This window comes from Geotrypetes seraphini, chromosome 6 (genome assembly GCF_902459505.1).
Source record: "Geotrypetes seraphini chromosome 6, aGeoSer1.1, whole genome shotgun sequence".
NCBI classification, from domain to species: Eukaryota; Metazoa; Chordata; class Amphibia; order Gymnophiona; family Dermophiidae; genus Geotrypetes; species Geotrypetes seraphini.
Window position 1 is genome coordinate 52,153,360 of NC_047089.1, and position 21,150 is coordinate 52,174,509.

The 21,150-nt window shown below is 39.8% G+C and overlaps 1 protein-coding gene across 3 annotated transcripts in view; it reads left to right on the plus strand.

Annotated features, from left to right (window-relative positions):
• Positions 1-4,777, plus strand: part of KL (klotho) — an 81,216-nt gene extending 76,439 nt beyond the window's left edge. For 2 of the 3 annotated variants that reach the window (XM_033947494.1, XM_033947496.1), the window contains exon 5: positions 2,126-4,777. In XM_033947494.1, the coding sequence (XP_033803385.1) occupies positions 2,126-2,463 (338 nt within the window). In that variant the 3' untranslated portion in view covers positions 2,464-4,777. The remainder of the gene's footprint in view (positions 1-2,125) is intronic. The other variant, XM_033947495.1, reaches the window with a different exon arrangement.
• Positions 4,778-21,150: the final 16,373 nt, after the last annotated feature.

A 21,150-nucleotide genomic window follows, 5' to 3' on the forward strand; every position in this document is an offset into this window, starting at 1 on the left:
TACCTATTTTAGGCACCAAGGTCCAAGTTCTATATATGTCGCCCCCCCAAATCAGCACTGAAAAAAATCTGTGCTTAGCACTATTCTATAAACTGCCTCTGGAGTTAGGCATGGTTTATAAAATATGCTTAGCACTGGTCTGTGTGACTAACATTTAGGCATGGTCATTTATACCAATGAAAACCAGGCCTAAATGCCTGCGCCTAAACTGTGTGCAGATTGTGCGTGTTCTATAACAGTGGGCTTAACTTTTAAGAACAGCCACAACCCGCCCATGCTTATCCCCTGGCCATGCCCCCTTTTGAGATCTGTGTAGTAGAATTTATGCACACTACATTATAGAATATGCTTAGAAAGTTGTGCTTGTAAATTGTAATTAGTGCCAGTAATTGCTTAATTGGCAGTCATTGGCACTGATTGGTTTGTTAACTAGTGCTGCCCAATTCGCTGATTTGAATCAATTCACTGATTCACTTTGGACCTAACAGAGAGAGGAAAAGTCTTTTTTGTTTGCTTTGGTTACACCACTGCGCCGACTTGGGGTGGAGAGGGCAAAGAGGGGTGGGGTGGGTAAAGAGGCTACAAAATAAACCTGCCTGGATGTTTGGAAAAAAAACCAAAAAACAACCCAATTGGGCAGGAAAAGTGAATCGAATCGAAAAATTGATTCAATAGGCTGAATCGCATCAAATCAAAAATTTTTTCCTTGAATCGGGCAGCACTATTGTTAACCAATTAAGTTGCAGGTACAAATTGGCAATGCTCAACTTTGGTCACAGTGGTCTCAAACTTGCAGCCCGAGTGCCACATGCAACCCGCCAGGTACTATTGTGAGGCCCTCAGTATGTTTATCATAATCACAAAAGTAAAATAAAACAGTTTCTAGATTAGTGTTTTTCAACCTTTTTATACCTATGGACCAGCAGAAATAAAATAATTATTCTGTGGACTGGCATCGGTCTGTGGACCGGCGGTTGAAGAACACTGGGCTACGTCGTGGGCCAGACCCCGCCCATCTCTACCCAATCTCCACCCCAGACCCCGCCTTCATAATAATACTAATTTTTCACAGATACATAATATAATCTTATTAACAACACATAATGGTTAAGCACAAAATTAAACTACACAAGTAACACTGACAGCAGATGTAAATTCTCAGAATTGACATAATTCAATCACTAAATTCAAAAATAAAACCATTCCCCCCTATCTTTGTTGTCTCCTTCCCTCCATGCTATGCCTTACCTTCTGGCCTGCTCCCGCCTGGCCATTTTATGCCGCCCCCAGTATTATCTTCAGGCCGGCTCCCTCTTCCTCACTGATGCAGTGCACAAAGCTGCGGGCAGCAGCTCCTTGCGCGTCCCGTGCCTCATCTGGAAGCCTTCCCTCTGACGTTGCAACGTCAGAGAGAAGGCTTCCGGTTCAGGCGCAGGATGCCCGTAGGAGTCACTGCCTGTGGCTTTGTGCACTGAATCAGTGAGGAAGAGGGGGCTGGCTTGAAGATAACGCTGCATCGATCGCACCGTGGACCGGCGGTTGAAGAACACTGTTTTAGGCCTGATGCACGTACTGGCCCTGTGGACCGGCAGGAAATTTCTGTGGACTTGCACCGGTCCACGGACCGGTGGTTGAAGAACACTGATCTAGATCATATGTCTCTTTAGCTATAAATTACAATATTATTATTAAGACTTAGCCAAAAGGACAGATTTATAAACTATAAAGAGTTTTACCTCATGCAAAATTGTCATTTCTTTAATAAGACATTAACTATTTTTTTTCTGAGGCCCTCCAAGTACCTACAAATCCAAAATGTGGCCCTGCAAAGGGTTTGAGTTTCAGTCCACTGGTATAGAGAATCTGTGGGCAAGAAGAAAAGGAGGCACCTAGGTTTTTACAGCATTGTTCTAGGACAGGTGGTGGTGAAGGGAACATGATTAAGTTTAATCATCAAAATCTTGGGTAGAGTGCCTATGGGCCCAAATGTTCATTGGCAATAGGGGTGGGAGAAAGATCTTGCACTGATCCTGGGGCTTAAATTCTGTCAAATACTCTTTCACTGCGTTATTCCAGCAGCATCTATTCTGACTTATCGCTTTTCTTCCTTTGTTCTATATTTCAGCTTATGCCATTGATGGTGTTAATCTCGCAGGATATTTTGCTTATTCTTTTAATGACAAGACTGATCCCAGTTACGGCCTGTACAGCTATATTGCAAATCAATATGAGCCCAAGCCTTCCATGCAACATTACCGAAAAATCATTGACAGCAATGGATTTCCAAGCCCAGACGCTTCTGTGATTCCATGCCCAGCAGAGCCTGTCTCCTGCATTGAAATCAGTTTTTTCCAAACCAGAAAGTCTTTATTGGTTTTCGTCTCCTTTATATTTTTTGCTTTCATTGTAACTGTTTTCATGATTATTTATTATGCTAAGAAAGGGAAAAAGATATATCTATAATATAGTTGTACTTATTAATCTAATGTTCTGTGGGAGTCCTGGAATAATTATTCAGCACAATCTTGTACAATCATTGCAGCACTGGGAACTATTTGCACCGTGTAATACTGTGAACTACTTTGTTCTGTGGGAGTCCTGGAATAATTATTCAGCACAATCTTGTACAATCATTACAGCACTGGGAACTATTTGCACCGTGTAATACTGTGAACTACTTTATTGGAAAAAAAATATTTTGTATACATGGGCCGATGAAGTAATTTTCCCTGATATAATTATCTGCTTTTTAATGACTCCTATTTTGTTCTCATTGAATCAGTCGTGAGGGTTTTAAACTAGGCCTTCTTTCTTGATCTGAAACTATTTAGGATGTAAGCTGAAATAAGTCTAGTGCTAATGAGAAGAGCAAATAGAGAGTTTTAAGGGAAATCTTATGTTATCACCCAGAGGTAGGCATTACCTAAGAGACAAATCCATAGACCAGGATTCTCAATGGTTGCTGCCAACGACGTGGCCTTTGTAAGAAAATTTCCTCTAAGGGAATAAAATTTTGGTTTAAACAGAAATGCAGCTGAAATGTTTAAATATAGATATCAGCAGCCACCTACAGGAAAATATTTTCTTCTTTATTGCAAAGGAGAATCAGAGTACTGAGAGATCCAGAAGTCCCATTAACTAACATGGTTGACTTAGTCTGCACTGAAGGATCTATAATGAAGGAAGATAGATTAAGCTGCTAATGAAACTGGCATTCGTTCTCCATTAAGTAAATGTGTGTTGTTTTTTTGCAAGTTCCACCCTCAGATAACTGCCTGAACTTCTCCACCTATGTGATTTCAGTCCTGTTTTTGTTACTAGAATGTGCTAGTGCTAACACTTTTTAAGGAAAAAATTATTGTGGCAACAGGATGAAAAGGAAGTTCGGACGGAACTCTAAGGCAGAGTGGAAGAAAGAGATGGGGAAACCGGAGCAGATAACTTGAGTGGAATCTAGGCGATGATTCCCTCTTGCTATGTGAAGTAAGGGGAGGAGGGATGTGGGAAGAGCTATAGTAGATCTTACTTTGTGAGAGGAGAGCTGGTGGAAGTAAATTAAACAGAATGAAATATAAAGTAAGGGGGCTATTCGATAGAAATACTCTCCACACCCTTATTCTTTCTCTGTTTATGACTAAAATGGATTATTGCAACATCATTTATGCTGGAATTTCATAAACTCTAATTCAAAGATTACAAACCATGCAGAACTATGCTATTTGCCCACTATGTCGCAGAAGCAGGTTTACTCGTATCTCACCAATTCTCAGAGATTACCATTGGCTTCCAATTGAACAATGAATCAAATTTAAAATCCTTTTTCTGGCATTCAAAGCTTTTCAATATGGTTTATCCTAATGTATCACAAACTGTGTACCGGAGCGAGATTCTCGATGCTATGTGAGATGCCGGCGAGGAGGAGAGGCACCAGCTGACTGCCTACAAGACATGTCTCTCGTGATGCAAGGCACGTTCTGTAGGCAATCAGCCAGCACCTTTCCTCCTCCAGCACTGCCCCCCCCCCCCCACGGTTGGCGGCTCAGGGCCCTATCTGGAAGGCATCCATGCATGTTGATGTGATGATGTCATTCATGCATATGACATCATCACGTCGATGTCCATGAATTTCCAGATGCCTTCCAGCCATGGCCCTGAGTTTAGTGTGCCATGGCTTCGGGGAGTTTGCGAGACACTGTTTTACCCAAATATCTCCCTTACCTAACTATTCCATATGCTCCTCTCCGTATGCTTTGGTGTATTAATGATCACCGGCTGGTTTTGCCATCCCTCCAATATGGACATGGGCAAGGATTCTGTAAATGGCGCCGTTATCGGCAGCTGCCTTAAAAACAGCTGCCAATCATATGTCAATCATGCAATGGCGCCGTTTACAGAATTGCAGCTATGTGAAAGATAGGCACCAGAAATGTAGGCCAGAGTTTTAAAAGCCTACATTTCTGGCACCTATCTTCCACAAAAATCACATTCACGGAGGTGCTTTACAATACCTAACACCACTTCCTGCGTTAACCATGACTACAATGGTATTAGGCTTCGTAAAGCACCTCCATTTTTTTTTTAATTGCAGGTTAATTGGTTTTTAATTGGTGCAACCAATTAGTGCGTCGATTAAGCCAACTAAAACCAATTACGTAAGTTAGGCAGTGGTAGGGCACCTACCACTGCCTACTACTACTAATATTAATTATTTCTATAGCGCTACCAGACGCACGCAGCGCTGTACAGAGCCACAAAGAGTAAGAAAACAGTCCCTGCTTGAAAGAGCTTATAATCTAAGCAGGCAAGACAGACAAACAGGATTTCATACTTACAGTTAAGGGGAACGGTTAATCAGCTGGCTGAGTTGGAGGGCAGAGGGAGGAGAGGACATCACTGATGAGGTTGGCTCTTATTGGTGGAATGAGGCATTATGACATCACAATCTCGGCTCTGCTTCCCAAAGACAAACAGGATGTCATGGATACAGTTAAGGGGAACGGTTAATCAGCTGGCTGGGTTGGAGGGCAAAGGAGTAGGGTTAAGGAGTGAAAGCTAAATTACGGTGCACTATCAAGAATTTGGGCTTTGGAGTCCACACAACACAGTACTTTCTTTTTCATAGCTCCAGAGTTATGGAACTCATTACCTTTGGCGATCCGTAGAGAGTCTTCCTTGAAAAAGCTCAAAATCACAGTTAAAATGTGGCTATTTGAGCAAGTTGTTAGGGGCCGATGGAGGGGCCTCTCGGGGTCTGACTGCTGTGCTTCCTGGAATCTCTGTATTAAGTCCCTTTTGAGTTTGTATATTATATTTGTACGTGTGTGTCCTTAGTGTGGTTGGTTCTATCCTATCAAGATTTGTAGTTCCTTTCCATTATTTTAAGTTGTAGATTGTGCACTTCCTTGATCTACTACCATAGTTAAAGGCGGAATAGCAAGTTCAAAATAAATAAATACACAGTGCTGTAAAGTACTGTTTGGAAAGCAAAACTGTTACTACACCTTACAAACTCGTAATCCTAAAACCAAAATAGCTCAGGTGTTTTAAATAATGCTGAAGAACGCAAGCCTTACTGTAAAAAGACAATTCTATACTGTACATGTTACTGAAAAGTCCAAGGGTGATTTTTACCCATGGAGTTCACATCAGTTTTCAAAAGGAAAAGTGAGCAGGGGAAGTAGAAAGGCAGGGCCAAAACTTAAATTTGCTACTTTAACAGCAACAAATCTTTTTGTTAGGGAAATCAAATAAAATTAAGAGGAAAAGGCGGCCACTTTGGTTCTAACAAATCAAAGCTGAAAAGATAATGAAACAGTGGTTAGCTTTTGTAAACTACAAAATATTACAGAAAGAGGAAGACAGGTGACAATATCTGGAAAGGCCCTTAGATCTGGCCATGAACAAGTCACTGCAGACTTTGGTGAAAAGTCCCATTATGTAGAAATACCGATCAGCTGGAAAGGTCTTTGTACTTGTTATTCTAGATAAAAGGCACTCTGCTTGCAGATGAAAATGTAAAAAACTTTCTGTGTGGCATACATTTTAAAAATATGCTTTTCATAAGTGGTAGAGATTACTAGCTAACCAATGACATCACATTAGAGATGGTGCTGGATAAGCAGAGGCCCAGGGCAGAAACTGGGACAGGGGCCTGTTCTTGGCCCCTCTTCTCTCTTTCAGTCTTTATCTCCCTCTCCTTGATGCTGCAGCCTGTGAAGTCCAAACTCTGGTCTGGTTGCTATTGCTGCAAACCCCTGCCTAAACTGATGAAAACAAATTCCAGCACCAGTATATTCCCTCCAAATTTGCTTCCTTAATGGAACAGGAGCTCATGAGCTGGCCTGCAAAGCCCTGTGCAGAACCTACCTGAGGACAGACTCATAGGGCATGTAATGCTCGTTTACATCACCCATGGTAGGAGAGAGGAACAGGTAGGTTCTGCGAGGTTTCTCAGCCTTTCCAATACATACAAGACTTTTGTTAGACTGCACAGTAGAAGGACTGGCCACTGTTGAAAACAGGATACTAGGCTTGATGGACCTTTGATATGTCCCAGTATGGCAACTCTTATGCTCAAACCCCCTGAAGTAACTGTTGGGGGCATAGAACATAGAACAATATTTGTATTATCTCCCACATAAGCAGTTAGTATATGTTCAAGATATCTGTGTTAGTTGCAAGGTACACTTCCCACCTCCTAATAAGTACTTTGATATTACATGTTAACAGTAGTTAATGTGCACCGTTAATGTGATGTGTCAACAGTTTAAAGAGCTCTGCATTAAAACTTAATGTGAGTTGAAACATGCCTTAAACATCCAAATGTATCTTTTTTAAAAATTTATATAAATTTAATGATTACAATATCAGATGATACCAGGAAAAAGGATTCTTACACAAAATTTAAACAATATTTATACATACAAACAAAATTCCTTTCCAAGCCCACAATAATGGGGAGACATGCTACCAATTTTTTACACAAAAAATAAGAAGAAAACTAAGAATTGGTTCTTGATTCATCCTTATGAATCTTAAACCCTTCTCTACCATTTGAGACTCTTACATCCTCCAATTTCTCAGTTATGAAACACATTAAAGAATAAAACTCATTTCTGTTCTCTAGCTAATAAGAATTGTTGCAATTGAATGGGGTCCCAAAACACATATTCAATGTCTTGTAATTTAACAAGACATTTGCATCTTCAGCTGGCGGAACTTAGTGCCATGCCAGCCAAGAAAGCAGAGGGATTCCAAGCCAAAGGTGAGGGGCCTAGGCCCCTGTGCACCCCTCCATGGCTATGTCACTGCTATATAGTGTCATTTGCTGATTGCCTGTGGATTATCATAGGAATCTATGATGCTGTGTCATACGAGGGGGTGCTGAAAAGTTCTCAGCCCAACCTACCAACTTCTTAAATTCTGAACTGAAAATAGTGCCAGTTTGCAGAAACAAAATTCAATGTTTTTGGCCTTGTTTCAGCTCATTGATTGAATGATATTCATTCATTCATTCTCTTTTTGGCAGGGCTGAAAACAGTTCAGCACCCCTTCGTACTTCCATGCTTTTTTAAATACATACGCACTGCACAAAAAAGCATGATGTCATTGTGATTCTGCATAACTTGATAAACCATTTGTCCTTTTATTGCATTTCAGAAAATCACAAATCCAAGAAGGTTTGAAATTCTATTTTTATTCAAGTATTTTTGTGATACAGGTAAAATATTCTATTTTGTTTCTGAATGCAGTTGGTTGTATGTATGATAATGAAATACTTTTTTTAAGTATAGATATTTGAGAAATGAACATCACATTTTAAAAAGAGAATCAAGTCAATAAATTATATAAATTATATATTGGAAATTTATTTTTAAAAATATCTAGTTTTGTCTTGAAAATGTTTTGTTTTTATTCAATAAATTTGATGTTGAAATAATGGAGGCTGAGGACATTGACATCCTTAATTCTCATTTTTTAAATATTATTCAACCGAGAAGTGCAGAGAACTCAAAATTTTTAGCATATGGGGCACCTGTACCCTGGCCACAAGTTAGTATTTCAACAATCATACCAATGGTAGTGGAAAACATAAAGTTTAAGATTTTATTTAATCAATTACTATAAAGTGTGAAATAAGCACATCACAAGCAAACACAATACATGGCATCAATGATCCATCCAAAAGATTACACTTATATTCCGAGGTCTAGACTTCTCGTTTTGGGTATGGTTACTAGGGATGGGCAGTTTAAAACTTTTCTTGCTGGTTTTTCTTTGTTCCAGAACAAATGTTATCAAGACTTTGCCCTCTTTGCAAACGAGTAAGCACTGTCCCCCTAATTCTAACCCTTAATTTTACAAAGTCAAAAGTTAAGTGCAAATTAGGCGCTGAACTTCCAGAGCTCAAACTCAGCTGCATGACTTATCTACTGTCAACTTCGCTACCCTCACTTTACCCCTCTCCTCAAATCACTTCACTGGCTCCCTATCCACTTCCGCGTACATTTCAAACTCCTATTACTAACATACAGGTGTCTTCATGACGCAGCCCCTCAGTATCTCTCCTCTCTTCTCTCTCCTTATACACCTTCCTGAGAACTCCGTTCCTCAGACAAGCCGCTTTAATCTGTACCATCTTCCACTATTCCAGACTTCATTCCTTTCATCTAGCTGCCACATATGCATGGAATAAACAATAAACCCACCTTTTTGATATGGCCTTCAATTCTTTATCTTACTCTTCACTGCCCACTGTTCACCACCCTAGCCAGCAGAGCAACTATCCTTCCTTACTTTATCCCCACACCCTAACATCCTGTTTGTCTTGTCTTAGATTGTAAGATCTTTCGAGCAGGAACTCCATTGTGACTCTGTACAGCGCTGCATACGTCTGGTAGCACTCTAGAAATAATTAATAATAGTAGTAGTAGGTGCTCAGATGGAAGTTAGGCACCAAAACAAGGGTGAAACAGCAATTAGGTGCCTAGGTGCACTCAGACACTATTCTATAATACTAACATAAGAATTGACAAACTGGGACAGACCGAAGGTCCATCAAGCCCGGTATCCTGTTTCCAACAGTGGCCAACCCAGGTCCCAAGTACCTAGCTAGATCCCAAGTAGTAAAACAGATTTTATGCTGCTTATCCTAGGAAACAGTGGAATAAGCAGTGGATTTCCCCAAGCCATCTCAATAATGGCCTCTGAACTTCTCTTTTAAGAAATTAGCCAAGCCTTTTTTGAACCCCGCTAAGCTAACTGATTTCACCACATTCTCTGACAATGAATTCCAGAGTTTAATTACACAGTGTGTGAATAAATATTTTCTCCGGTTTGTTAAAGTGACATTTTGTCTGATTTTTCACTTACAGTATGTTGCACAATGCCCTTATGTTACGTAGAGCTTCCTTCACCACACCGTGGTAGCTATTCTTCTGTGTCAAATGCACTGAAGCCCATTCAACTCTTATAGGCTTCAGTGCATTTGCCATAGGATAGGGTTACCAGATTTTACATATGTAAAAACTGGACCCACAGTCATGCCCCAAGTCCCAGCCAGTTCCACCCATCTCCCCCGTTATGCTACCACGCCCCAGCCTCGCCCCCCTCGGACTGCTGGGTGCGATGGACCTCTGGTCTGACCCAGCGGAGGCAACTTCTTATGCTCTTATGCTCATCTCGGTCAGGAGGGCATCTGCAAATGTGACAAGCATGTGCCCGTAACATCACCGCATTGCATCCGCGCATGCCCTTCCCGATGCAATCTGCTTTTCAAAACCCGGACAAAGTACCAGGTTTTGAAAAGCCTTTCAGACGCCAGGACATGCCCTCTAAAAAGAGGACATATCTGGGTAAATCCGGACGTCTGCTAACCCTACCATAGGAGAATCACTACTACGGATTTGTAAAAGGGGCCCATAGTTTTCCTATAGTATTACTATTTTTTATGCAGTTTTGAAAGCTTATTAAAGAATAAAATAAAACCCTCATTTTACCTGCATTAACTGTCTGTCAGAAAAGTGCCCTCCCTGAATGTGGTCAAAGGACAATGTGTTGTTCCACAGTGCGTGTAGATTAAGTTGCATTGAGAAAAGGTGTCCTCCCCAAATTTTCTACACAGAGCAAGGAAATTTATGGGCATAAATGACATTTTTGAACTTTGTGCATACTTTTCTGGGAAAAATCTACATGCAGAAAAAGCAAGAGCCACGTAACCCATGGCAAATTTCACAGCCACAACGTGCACTTCTGCTTTAACTAGTGCAAGACCCATTCAGATCCTTTATCCCAATGTGGACAGTTTATAAATGGCCCCTTTTTGTTCTGAATGAGAGCTTTGTTTCTGCTTCTATTTCCCTTTGATATACAATATGTTTTACATAAAAGAAATAGAAAATCAATAAATGCAATTTTTTTCTAATTCAGTAGCCAATGAGGTATGAACTGCCCTTTTATTGTTCATATATTTAAAAGACTATAGTGGAGGAAAAACTTCACCATTTGCTTTACAGTTCCTATAGCTATGTCAGCTTAAACAAGCTTAAAGCAAAACAACACATAGGAAAAATCACTATTTTGCAAAGGTTTGACAAGTAACTACTGTAAAGTCCAAACAGGGCGGTTTAAATCAAACGTGAACAAGTAAAAGTCCCTGCACTTATCTTTCTGTAGAAGCTCCGCTGCATTTTGAACTCAACTTATCTCCTGGAGCTTAATAATGATTCTCTTTTAGTGGTAATATTTTTATTACGTGCTTTTAATTGTACTCTTCCAGAATGAGGAATAACTATTTTGTGATCCATATTGAATCTTTATTGAAACTTGCAGAATATAAAACATACCCTCCCTCCTTTTATGAAGCAGTGTTAGGCTTTTTTTTTATCGCTGGCTGCAGCGGTAAAAGCTCGGACGCTCAAAGAATTCGGAGCTTTTACTGCCGTGGCCTACGATAAAAAATCTTAATGCAGCTTCATAAAAGGGGTGGGGGGGAGGGGGAGATAGTATGTATAGCAACTCTTGGTATACTCCTTTACACAGTCACTGTTGGTTTGAACTGCCCTCTTTGGATTATAGTTACTTTAAAATTTTTGCAAAACAGTGCAGGTTTTTTCCCCCTTGTGATGTATTGCTTTGCGTTAAGCCCATTTAAGCTGACATATCCACTAGCATAGGCAGTGAGCAGGGAGGGTCTCCCCCCACTGCTTGTGCAGGCCTCAGCCCTCCCTCTGACATCACTTCCTGTTCATGGGACCAGGATATGACATCAGAGGGTAGGCCCAGTCAGCATAAGGGATAGGAGACCCTATTCGCTGCCGGTAACTACAAGAGGAATGGGGGGAAATGCATTTTTAAGACACCCCCCATGGGGGTGTGTAGAATGCTGAGCACCTCTGCCCCAGGGTACACCATCCGTTCTATGCCACTGGGCATAGCTATATAGGAGTTGTTTCAATTAAACAAACACTGAGGTTTTTTTCTCTATAATTAAGCATATGGACAATTAAAGGACAGTTTTTAGGTCACTGGCTACTAAATTAGAAACAATTTGTATTTTATGGGGTAGAGTGTATTGTAGTGGTTAGAGCTACAGCCTCAGTTCGCTGAGGTTGTGGGTTCAACCCTGTGCTTCTCCTTGTGACCTTAAGCAAGTCACCTAATCCTCCACTGCACCAGGTACATTAGACTGTGAGCCTGCTGGGATAGGGAAAATGTTTGAGTACCTGATTGTAAACCACTTAATACACCTTGTCCAAGCAGTATATCAAATCCCAGTACCCTTTTCCCTTATTGATTTTCTGTGTCTGATATTTTTGCACTCCAAATTGATTTGTGTAATTACATAAAAGAAAGTCATACTGTATTTACTATATGCACATTTATTTAATTCTGACTTTATTATTAGTTTCCAATTGATATTCACTGAGGTAAAAATATATGAGGTATAAATATAATTACAACAGAAACATTCGTTATCATTTTGTACTCCCAATGACAAACTCAATAAACAAACCCTGTATTATCTGCTAGGCATGCACCTAATGTGCATTTTTAAGAAACATATTGCATTCACACCCAGTTTATAAGTGCTAAAACAGGCCCAGATTTCTTAAAGGCACTAACCTTAGGGGAGTGCCAACCTCTAATCATAAATAATACTATGGTCTCCCACTAGAAGAGAGCTTTAATTTTTGATGGAATGCCCCTTCATTTTTACCAGTTTAGAGAGGGACAGCTGCCTGAGGATGCTCTGGATAATATTGGAATGATTTGCACATTTCTACATAGAATACTACAGTACCAGCTTTAGTCCAGGAAGGGAATTATCTTGCTACTTTTCCATTAATTATCTAATGAATAATATCCTACTTGCTCAATAAATTTTCTTATAGTTTTGGGGAATGCAGACATATGCTAATTATTCCTAGGAATGAATGATAATTTCCATATTTAAGAGAAAGTTTCAATAGGGAAGTTAATAAGTATATTTCAGCACGACAGAAAAAAAGAGGTGTGAACAGTTCACAAAAAGCATCCAAAACAGCAAGATGCATTAATAGACTTAAACAATTTACCCCCTCCCTCCACTTTTTTTCAAAACTGTGATAGCGGTTTTTAGTGCAGGCCGTGCGCGTTGAATGCTCTATGAGCATCAGGAGCAGCGCAGAGCATTCAGCACACCAGCCTGCGCTAAAAACCACTATCGCAATTTTGTAAAAGGTTTGTGTGTGTGTATGGGGGGGAGGGGGGTTATTGATAGAAAAAAGCCCATTGTGGCCACCTTTCGCAGGTAAACTGCTTCAGGGGAAAAAGCCACACTAAAGCATAAATGTACAAAAACAATCAAATGAATTATGTTGGGTGGGATTGTTTCCTATGATGCAGCCTACAGGGTGATATGTGGCCACATCAGGCTCGTGTCACTAAAGTTCTTTTTTAAAGAGCATTTGCTGCATTCCAATATTTTGGTTTTTTATATCTCAGCATTCACAAATTCAATTTTCAAACACAAGGTTATCATAGACATTGGGCCCCTTTTACAAAGCCACGGTAGCGATGCTGCCATGGTAAACGCACTGAAACCCATTCTATTCCTATGACCTCTGGTGCATTTACCACCACTTTGTAAAAGGGGCCCTCTAGATCTGAATATCAGTGTCTTATACAGCTCCCAGTATGCCCATAAACTCAACTCAGACAGCCTTATACAATGATGTAAAGAATGTGCTTTAACAAATGCCAACTATTAGGTTTAGACATTTTGAAAATGAAATGTATGTGAGCAGTTTCTTGCAGAATGCTTATTTTCCATATAGTGAAACACGTGGTTATAGAAGTATATACGCCCTTTCTAATGGCAAACATGCTACTTAGCCAAATGCGATGTTATTTTTTACCCATAAAAGCGCCATCGAAGCTTTTGAACATTTATCACCAAGGGCTCCTTTTACTAAGGTGCGCAAACGTTTTTAGCGCATGCACAAAATTACCGCACGCTATGCTTCTAGAATAATGCCAGCTCAATGCTGGCGTTAAGGTCTAGCGCGCGCAGCAATTTAACACATGGTTAAGGCCCTAACACACCTTAGTAAAAGGAGCCCCAAATGTCCTTGAAATTTTGTGAAATGGCAGTTTAATAGACAGGATTAATATACATGTGAATAGTTTTATGGAATAAAAGCTACTTTTGGAACACTGGGGTTAATTTTATAAACAATTTTTCATGTATAAAGGCCATTTTACATCCACTAAAGAGCTTTTATAAAGTTGTTCAGGATCATTTACATAAAATTACATAGAGTGACAAGATGTATATTTTTACATGACCCACATCATTTATGTATATTCAGGGTTGAAGTTTGCGCCAGTGCTGTAGCCAGGTCTCAAATGTTAGGTGGACTTACAGGCTAAATAGGTGCCCTCTCAACAACTCATGCCCCCATCCCAATACAACTTAAAATATTAAATTCCCGAGCTGGTGGGGATTCTCCAAGTTCTGCCAACTGAAGACCTCAAAAGCACCCATAGCTTTCTTTTGGGTTGCTTGGCAGTAGCTTTCCTATGCATTTTCAGTATCCAATTCAGGGCATCATTGCAAAAAAAACCACAGGCCATCTCAGGGAAAACGATATCATGTCGAAAAGTGATTTTCCTGTGATGGACAGTGCCTTTTCTGCTCTAATGCCCTGGATACTGAAAATGCTTGCATAGTTAAGTTCTAAAATACTTTTTGTAAACATTGTTTTATGGAAATGTATATTCTTTGTGAATTTTTATTATGGGGGAAGGTGTTAAATTTGGTTATTGATTAGATATTTCAAAGATCAAATTCTTTTGAAGACGAAAATTACTGTGACAAACTTGCCTCATGATAGTCCCACACATTTAAAAAGTTTAGTAATTCAATTGTGATATTTCATAATGGTAACATAGCAGCCTATGTGCCATTATCAAATAGGCTCCCTGAATGATTCTCATGAGTGTACAAATGCTCTGTACTCATGCTAAAAGGCATGTGGAACTGTGTGAATATATGTGCATCTTATATAGAGCAGGGATCTCAAAGACCTTCCTTGAGGGCCGCAATCCAGTCGGGTTTTCAGGATTTTCCCAATGAATATGCATTGAAAACAGTGCATGCACATAAATCTCATGCATATTCATTGGCAAAATCCTGAAAACCAGACTGGATTGCGGCCCTCAAGGAGGGACTTTGAGACCCCTGTTATAGAGTATATGCGTACCTCAACACTTGGGGGGGGGGAGAATTGGAGGGTTTGGGTAGAGTTGGGGTGGACATACATGCCATTGGCAGCGTATGTACTCATATGTGCATATCCACCTGCACAATTTATAATTCCCATTTCCTTTCTGTAAAAAAGCTTTACACCCAGAAAATGCTTTACAAAATTATCCCAGATGTGACTCTATTGTACATCAAGAATTGCCAAATATTAAAAAAGAAAACATCACACTATTAAAGCAATGGATAGAATGGAAAGGAAACAGATAACATAACGTTGGAAGATAATTTACAGTACATTGTCAACAAGTTTCCTTAAAGCACCATTAATAACAATGGGTTGAACTTGAAGTTTTACAGAAATTATTGCTAAGAAACTTCCAAGAAACACATGCTATGGATAAAAATATCTATGCAAAAACATTTAATTAGCACTTTAGAGGCCTGCTGTATGTATAAAAAATAGGGTCAGGGCAATAAGTCTTTAGCATGCATATTGTATACAATTCCCTGAAGACCGCACCTTCAGAAAAAAATTAAAAGGATGGAGTCGGTCCAGAGGAAGGCTACTAAAATGGTACATGGTCTTCCTTATAAGGCGTATGGGGACAGACTTAAAGATTTCAATATGTATACTTTGGAGGAAAGGCAGGAGAGAGGAGATATGATAGAGATGTGGTGTAAATGTACATGAGTCGAGTCTCTCATTTGAAAGGAAGCTCTGGAATGAGAAGGCATAGGATGAAGAAGTGATAGACTCAGGAGTAATCTAAGGAAATACCTTTTTACAGAAAGTGTGGAACAGTCTTCCAGAAGAGGTGGTGGAGACAAGAGACTGTGTCTGAATTCAAGAGAGCTTGGGATAGGCACGTGGGAGCTCTTGGAGAGAAGAGATAATGGTTACTGCAGATGGGAAGATAGGATGGGCCATTTTACCTATATCTGTCATTATGTTTCTATACTTTGATGGGCCATCCAGTGTGAAAGGCAAATAGGATAGCCGTGCATGTAAATGCGGGAATATGATATGGAAATGAGGTTTTATTGCACCATCACATAGTTATTTTCTGAGAGTGCAATAAAACCAGAAAATTTAACACCTGCCTTGGCCCAAAATCTATGCTCATATTTTCACTTTCAGCTATTTAGCACAAAAGATTTCTTCCCATTCTGAACTCCCATCCCATATATGACTATACAGTTGGGATGGGCTGGGGAGGGCTTCGACGGGAACTACAATAATTTGGGCTGATTTAGAAACGCTGGAGTGAGCTTGGACAGCAACTCCAGTAGTTGGAACCTAATGACAGTGCCAGGCCAACTTCTACGGCAGAAATATTAAAGAAAAAATAATAATAAAATAGACTGTTGGGCAGACTGGATGGACCATGCAGGTCTTTGTTGTCATTTACTCTGTTTACTATTAAATTGAAGATGGCCTCTCTCAAATGTCTCCTTAGCACCATTCCCCCCAGTCCCAATAAGCATCTCCTCCATCTCCTTGGTGCAGAGCAGCAAATACCTCACACCCGAGAGGCTTCCCAGCTCCAGAGGCATCAATTGAAGAATCTTGTTTTTGCATAGCAGAACCTCCACCCCAATTTACTCCATCAGAATCAGATCCTTACTAATCTGAATGGGTGGGATCTTCTCAGGCATTAAGGACATCAGAGCCACCCTGTCCCCACTGCAACCATCACAGCACAACACTGCTTTAAGTGCTTTGCAGTATATGATGAAACGTACCGTTCCCCATACCTGGGATGTCCCCATCCTGACAGGATGTCAAAAACTAGATATAGTAGGAAAAGATAAAAACACCAGAATGGCATTGATTTTAGAGGTGTCAGCCCCAAGCAATCACTCAGTGTATCACCTGGACAGAGAGAGATCCTAATATACCAAGCAATGCAGTGTAACACTAAGAAAATGTGGCAGAAAGCTACAGAAATATTTTCCACCATTTTGGGTGCCACAGGCTTGATCAAAGAGAACTTGCAAGTATACCTAGCTGTTGCCTATACATGTTATATTACATCTTATGAAATCTAGAAAAAAAGCACTCTTTGGTACAATGCTACAGTGAGAATTACTGGTAAATTTGAGTGGCTGAGATCATACTCCCCATACCATGGCTTAGAAGTGAGGTCATTACCGTCATGGTACACACAAAAATAATCAAGAAGGGAACAAAAATAACCTAATTAGCCCTGCCAAAAAAATCATTTTCAAATATTAGGGGCTTTGAAAAAGGTTCTGTATAATGGTGGTGGTGGTAAACAACTGAAGTGCGATGATGGTTCCTAGTTATCTTTTCCTCCAAGTAGAAGAAGGATAATGGCACTGAGCACTTCATTGACTAATATATAAGTTTTTTTAAGCAACATTGGTATTATTTCCTTCCTTTATTATTTATATTTTCCATTTTTTTTTCAAGTTGAAGACACACAAAAATAACTTATTTGGAGAAAACTGCTCCAGGATGAAGCAACCATAGTTGTCGTTCTGTGGTGACTATGGAGTTGGCAGGAGGATTCCAATTTCGTTCCTGCTTTAGAAGATCCTGGCCCTTTGAACTGGTAAAGACCTAGGCTGGCTCAGGGTTTGCTGCTCTACACTGAGCCCAAAACCTCTGCTCTAGCCCCAGCAGGATGCTGCAGCATGATGACTCCCCCACCTACCTTCCCCGGTCGCTGTAATTGTAAATCTTCGGGCAGCGATGTAAATCTTCGGGCAACGATGCTGTTTGGTGGCTGAACTGTGGTTGCCCACAGATTTAAAATTACAGCGGCTGGGAGGAGTAGATGGGGGAATAGAGCCATAACTGACTCTTCTGACCGCCAATTTTTAGGGAGGCTGTGGCCCCTGTGGCCTCTCCCATTCTGACGCCTATGACACTGAGAGGGTGTGAGTGGATGGCTGGTTAGGTATAGGAGATGCCACTTGCAGATGAAGATTGTGATGTCTCTCATAGGATGTAAGAAAGGAGTGATAGTGTTTGAGGGGGATGGGTTCAGGACACCACTTTCAGTTTGGTTCATAGAGAGAAGGTATTCCCAAGCTAACTGACCCTTTCAGTTTCAGCTGGTTAACACAGGCAGATAGTGAGAACAGCATGGTTATTTTCTAAATATGTATGCTACTTTTGTGGACAGATTAGTATGGCAAAAGGAACATACAATCAGTACAACTTCTGCATATCATGTTAAATAAACAGACTACAAAACCTTCAAAAAAGAAACTAAAACCCTACTCTTCAAAAAATACATAAAACCTATTTAACACGATCAGTTCCTTCCCAAACTCCACCTATCACAATCTCTACCCCTTTCAAATCTAAAATGTTTCCAGTTACCCAACATGTATCACCTCAAGTCCCGACAATTCTTATGTAAAGTTACAATTCTTGTAACCTCCTGGTAAATCTTATGTAATCCGCCTTTAACCGCAAGGTAATAGCGGAATAGAAATCACGTAATGTAATGTAATATAAATAATGCTTTATGGTGTGTGCTAAATTTTTACTGATTTACACACAATTTTTTAGTGCAAGTATTATTGATTAAAAATTAGGAAGTGGGAGTCCTTTCAGTTCTTAATTTTCTAGGTAATCTTTCTCTAAAGTTCCATCTTTGGCTTTATCTCAACTAATGTGGGCAGAACAAACTTTAGTTTTTTCCCTTACCATATTGCTCATTCCTTACCTTTTCCCGACTCCCTCCTTTCCTCATATTTCTTTGTTGGTTCAACTGTATTTTGTTTGTATATTTTTTATTCTTTACCCTTTTAAATTTACTTATTTTAAACTTTTATTGTAAACCACTTAGATTTACCTTTGGTTTTATATTTGTGGTATATTAAATAAATTGAACTTGATTGGGAACATGGAAATAGTTGATTCCCCCTGATAATAGCACACAGAAACTGAAACAGTATGTGAGGTGGCTCTCTGGCTTCCTCCTCCTATGATCCCAAATGGTCTGGAAACTGCTGATATGCTATATTTTGATTCTGTGATGTTATGTGCTAGATTGGTAATATATAGAAATCAATAGAAATAAAACAAAGCAAAGGCTGATGGAGAAGGAGCAATGACTCTTGAGTGCTGGTCACGGAAGTGTTCGATGGTTTGGTTTGTTCTATTTGGTTTATTGATGTCTGTTATTGAGGCATCTTGTATATCTTATGGAATTTTATATTTTGATATATGTGTGGGTTTGGCCAGTTTTGGCCTTAAATTGAAATTCGTCGTTGATGCGACATGTATGTTATATGTAATTTGATTTGATATGTAAATATGTAATTTGTTATAGTGTATCTCTGAAGTGTTTTGTATGATAAATGTAAATCTTTTATTTTGTATGTTAATATGTAACTTGTCCTGGATAAGGGCGGGTGAGAAATAAACAAAAAAAGGAGATGGGACTTGAGTGACTTGTCCAAAGTCACAAGGAGCTGAGGTGGCACTCCCCTTCCTTACGCTCTCCCCTTAACTGTTTTCTATCCTATATTAAACTAAACTAAACTAAACCTTAAGTTTATATACCGCATCCTCCCCATCTTCCTGTTTCGTGTTAGTCTAGTCTACTTTGTTTAATATTAGGCACGCCATTTGCTTAAGTTGTTTTATGCTCCTTTTTAATTGTATTGTCATTGTCATTTTTAATTTTTAATTTTGTTTTCCTCATTATATTTTATCAGTATCTCGCTTAGAAGTTGGATAAGCAACAGTATCAAATTTTAATAAAACTTGAACTCACAACTAGAGAATGACACAGGGACACAAATCTGTCCCCATCACTGCAGGAACGCCCCGTCCCCGTGAGTTTTGTTGCTTTCCCTGCCCCATTCCTGTAAGCTCTGTCTTATCTGCACAAGCCTTGAACACTTTATGATTTTAAAGTGTTTGAGGCTTGTGCAGATGAGGTCGGAGTTTGCAGGAATGAGGCAGGGACAGGAAAAGTACTCACGGGGACAGGACAGGAAAATGAGTTCCCATGGTGACGGGGAAAAATTTGTCCCCGTGTCATTCTCTACTCACAACCTCAGGGTGCTGAGGCAACTGTTCTAACCACTGGGCCATTCCTCCACTTTACTCCTTTTGTTTTATTTCTATATATTACCTTAAAAAGTGGGCTAGGCCAAAAGACCATTTCGCATTTCTAGACTGTAAATTGCTCCGACAATAAGGATGGAATATACAGCACTGCAAGAAACTACACTAAACCTAATTTCTACATCACCCTAACACTAAAATGAGTAGAATCAAAACAAAAAACAATAGTTGAATTTCTGCTTGGACAAAGCTATAAAGTTTTAGTGATTAATGCATTTATATTTATGTTTTGTATCAGTGAAAAAAATACCCTGTTTCCCAACAGCAAAAAAAAGTCACACTTCTCTGCACTCTTTGATTGTACAAAGTACTAATGCCCTGAAAATGAAGCAAATTAGTAGACAGAACTAGATCAAAGTATTTCTGATATACATTATACATAAAAAGAGGTTGAGTTATTAGAAGTGTTAAGTTTAAGACTTGTGCTAATTCAATCCCGTTTTGTCTCCGTTACTGTAGGGGTAATTTTAAAGCCATCTTTACATTATCCAGACACTGCCTTATGGAACACCATTGTGCTCTGTGTGTATACCTGTGCACATACAAGTCATAAGCACATAATTTCACATGCATAATGGACGAGCAATTTTCAGAGGTCCCGATTCTATAAACGGTAGTTAGGTGGTGGTAGGTGTCCTACTGCGGCCTAACTTAACTTGTTTTTTTTTTAATCAGCACACTAATTGGCTGCACCGATTAAATACCAATTAAAACTCAATAAAAAATAAATAAATGGAGGCACCTAAGGGCGTCTTCAAAAAGGCCACCGTTATCCCAACTATGGAGGCACCTTACTATGCTGAATACCATGGCATGGTTAATGCCAGAAATTGTGCTAGGCATTAGAGAATGACACGGTGACAAAATTCATCACCGTTCCCATCCCCGTGAATAACCGCAGGAAATAATCCCATGTCATTTTCTAGTGTCTGTTTCAACCTCAGTCCTTCTACACCAGCATTCTTCAAAGCAAAGCTTGAGGATCAGTGGCTGTGGCCATTCATACTCTGATTCTTATGTGAGCCAAGGATAATGAAACCATTGTGACATCACTGATGTGATTGGCTCTTAGGCACTGGTGGAATGAGGCATTATGATATCATAATATCTGCTCTGGATAGCAGAGACTGTCATTCTGTAGTGTCTGTTTCAACCTCAGTCCTTCTACACCAGCATTCTTCAAAGCAAAGCTTGCGGGTCAGTGGTTGTGGCCATTCATACTCTGATTCTTCCCTCTCTCCTTAAAGAATGACATGAAGATGGTTTCCCGCGGTTATCCGCGGGGACGGGA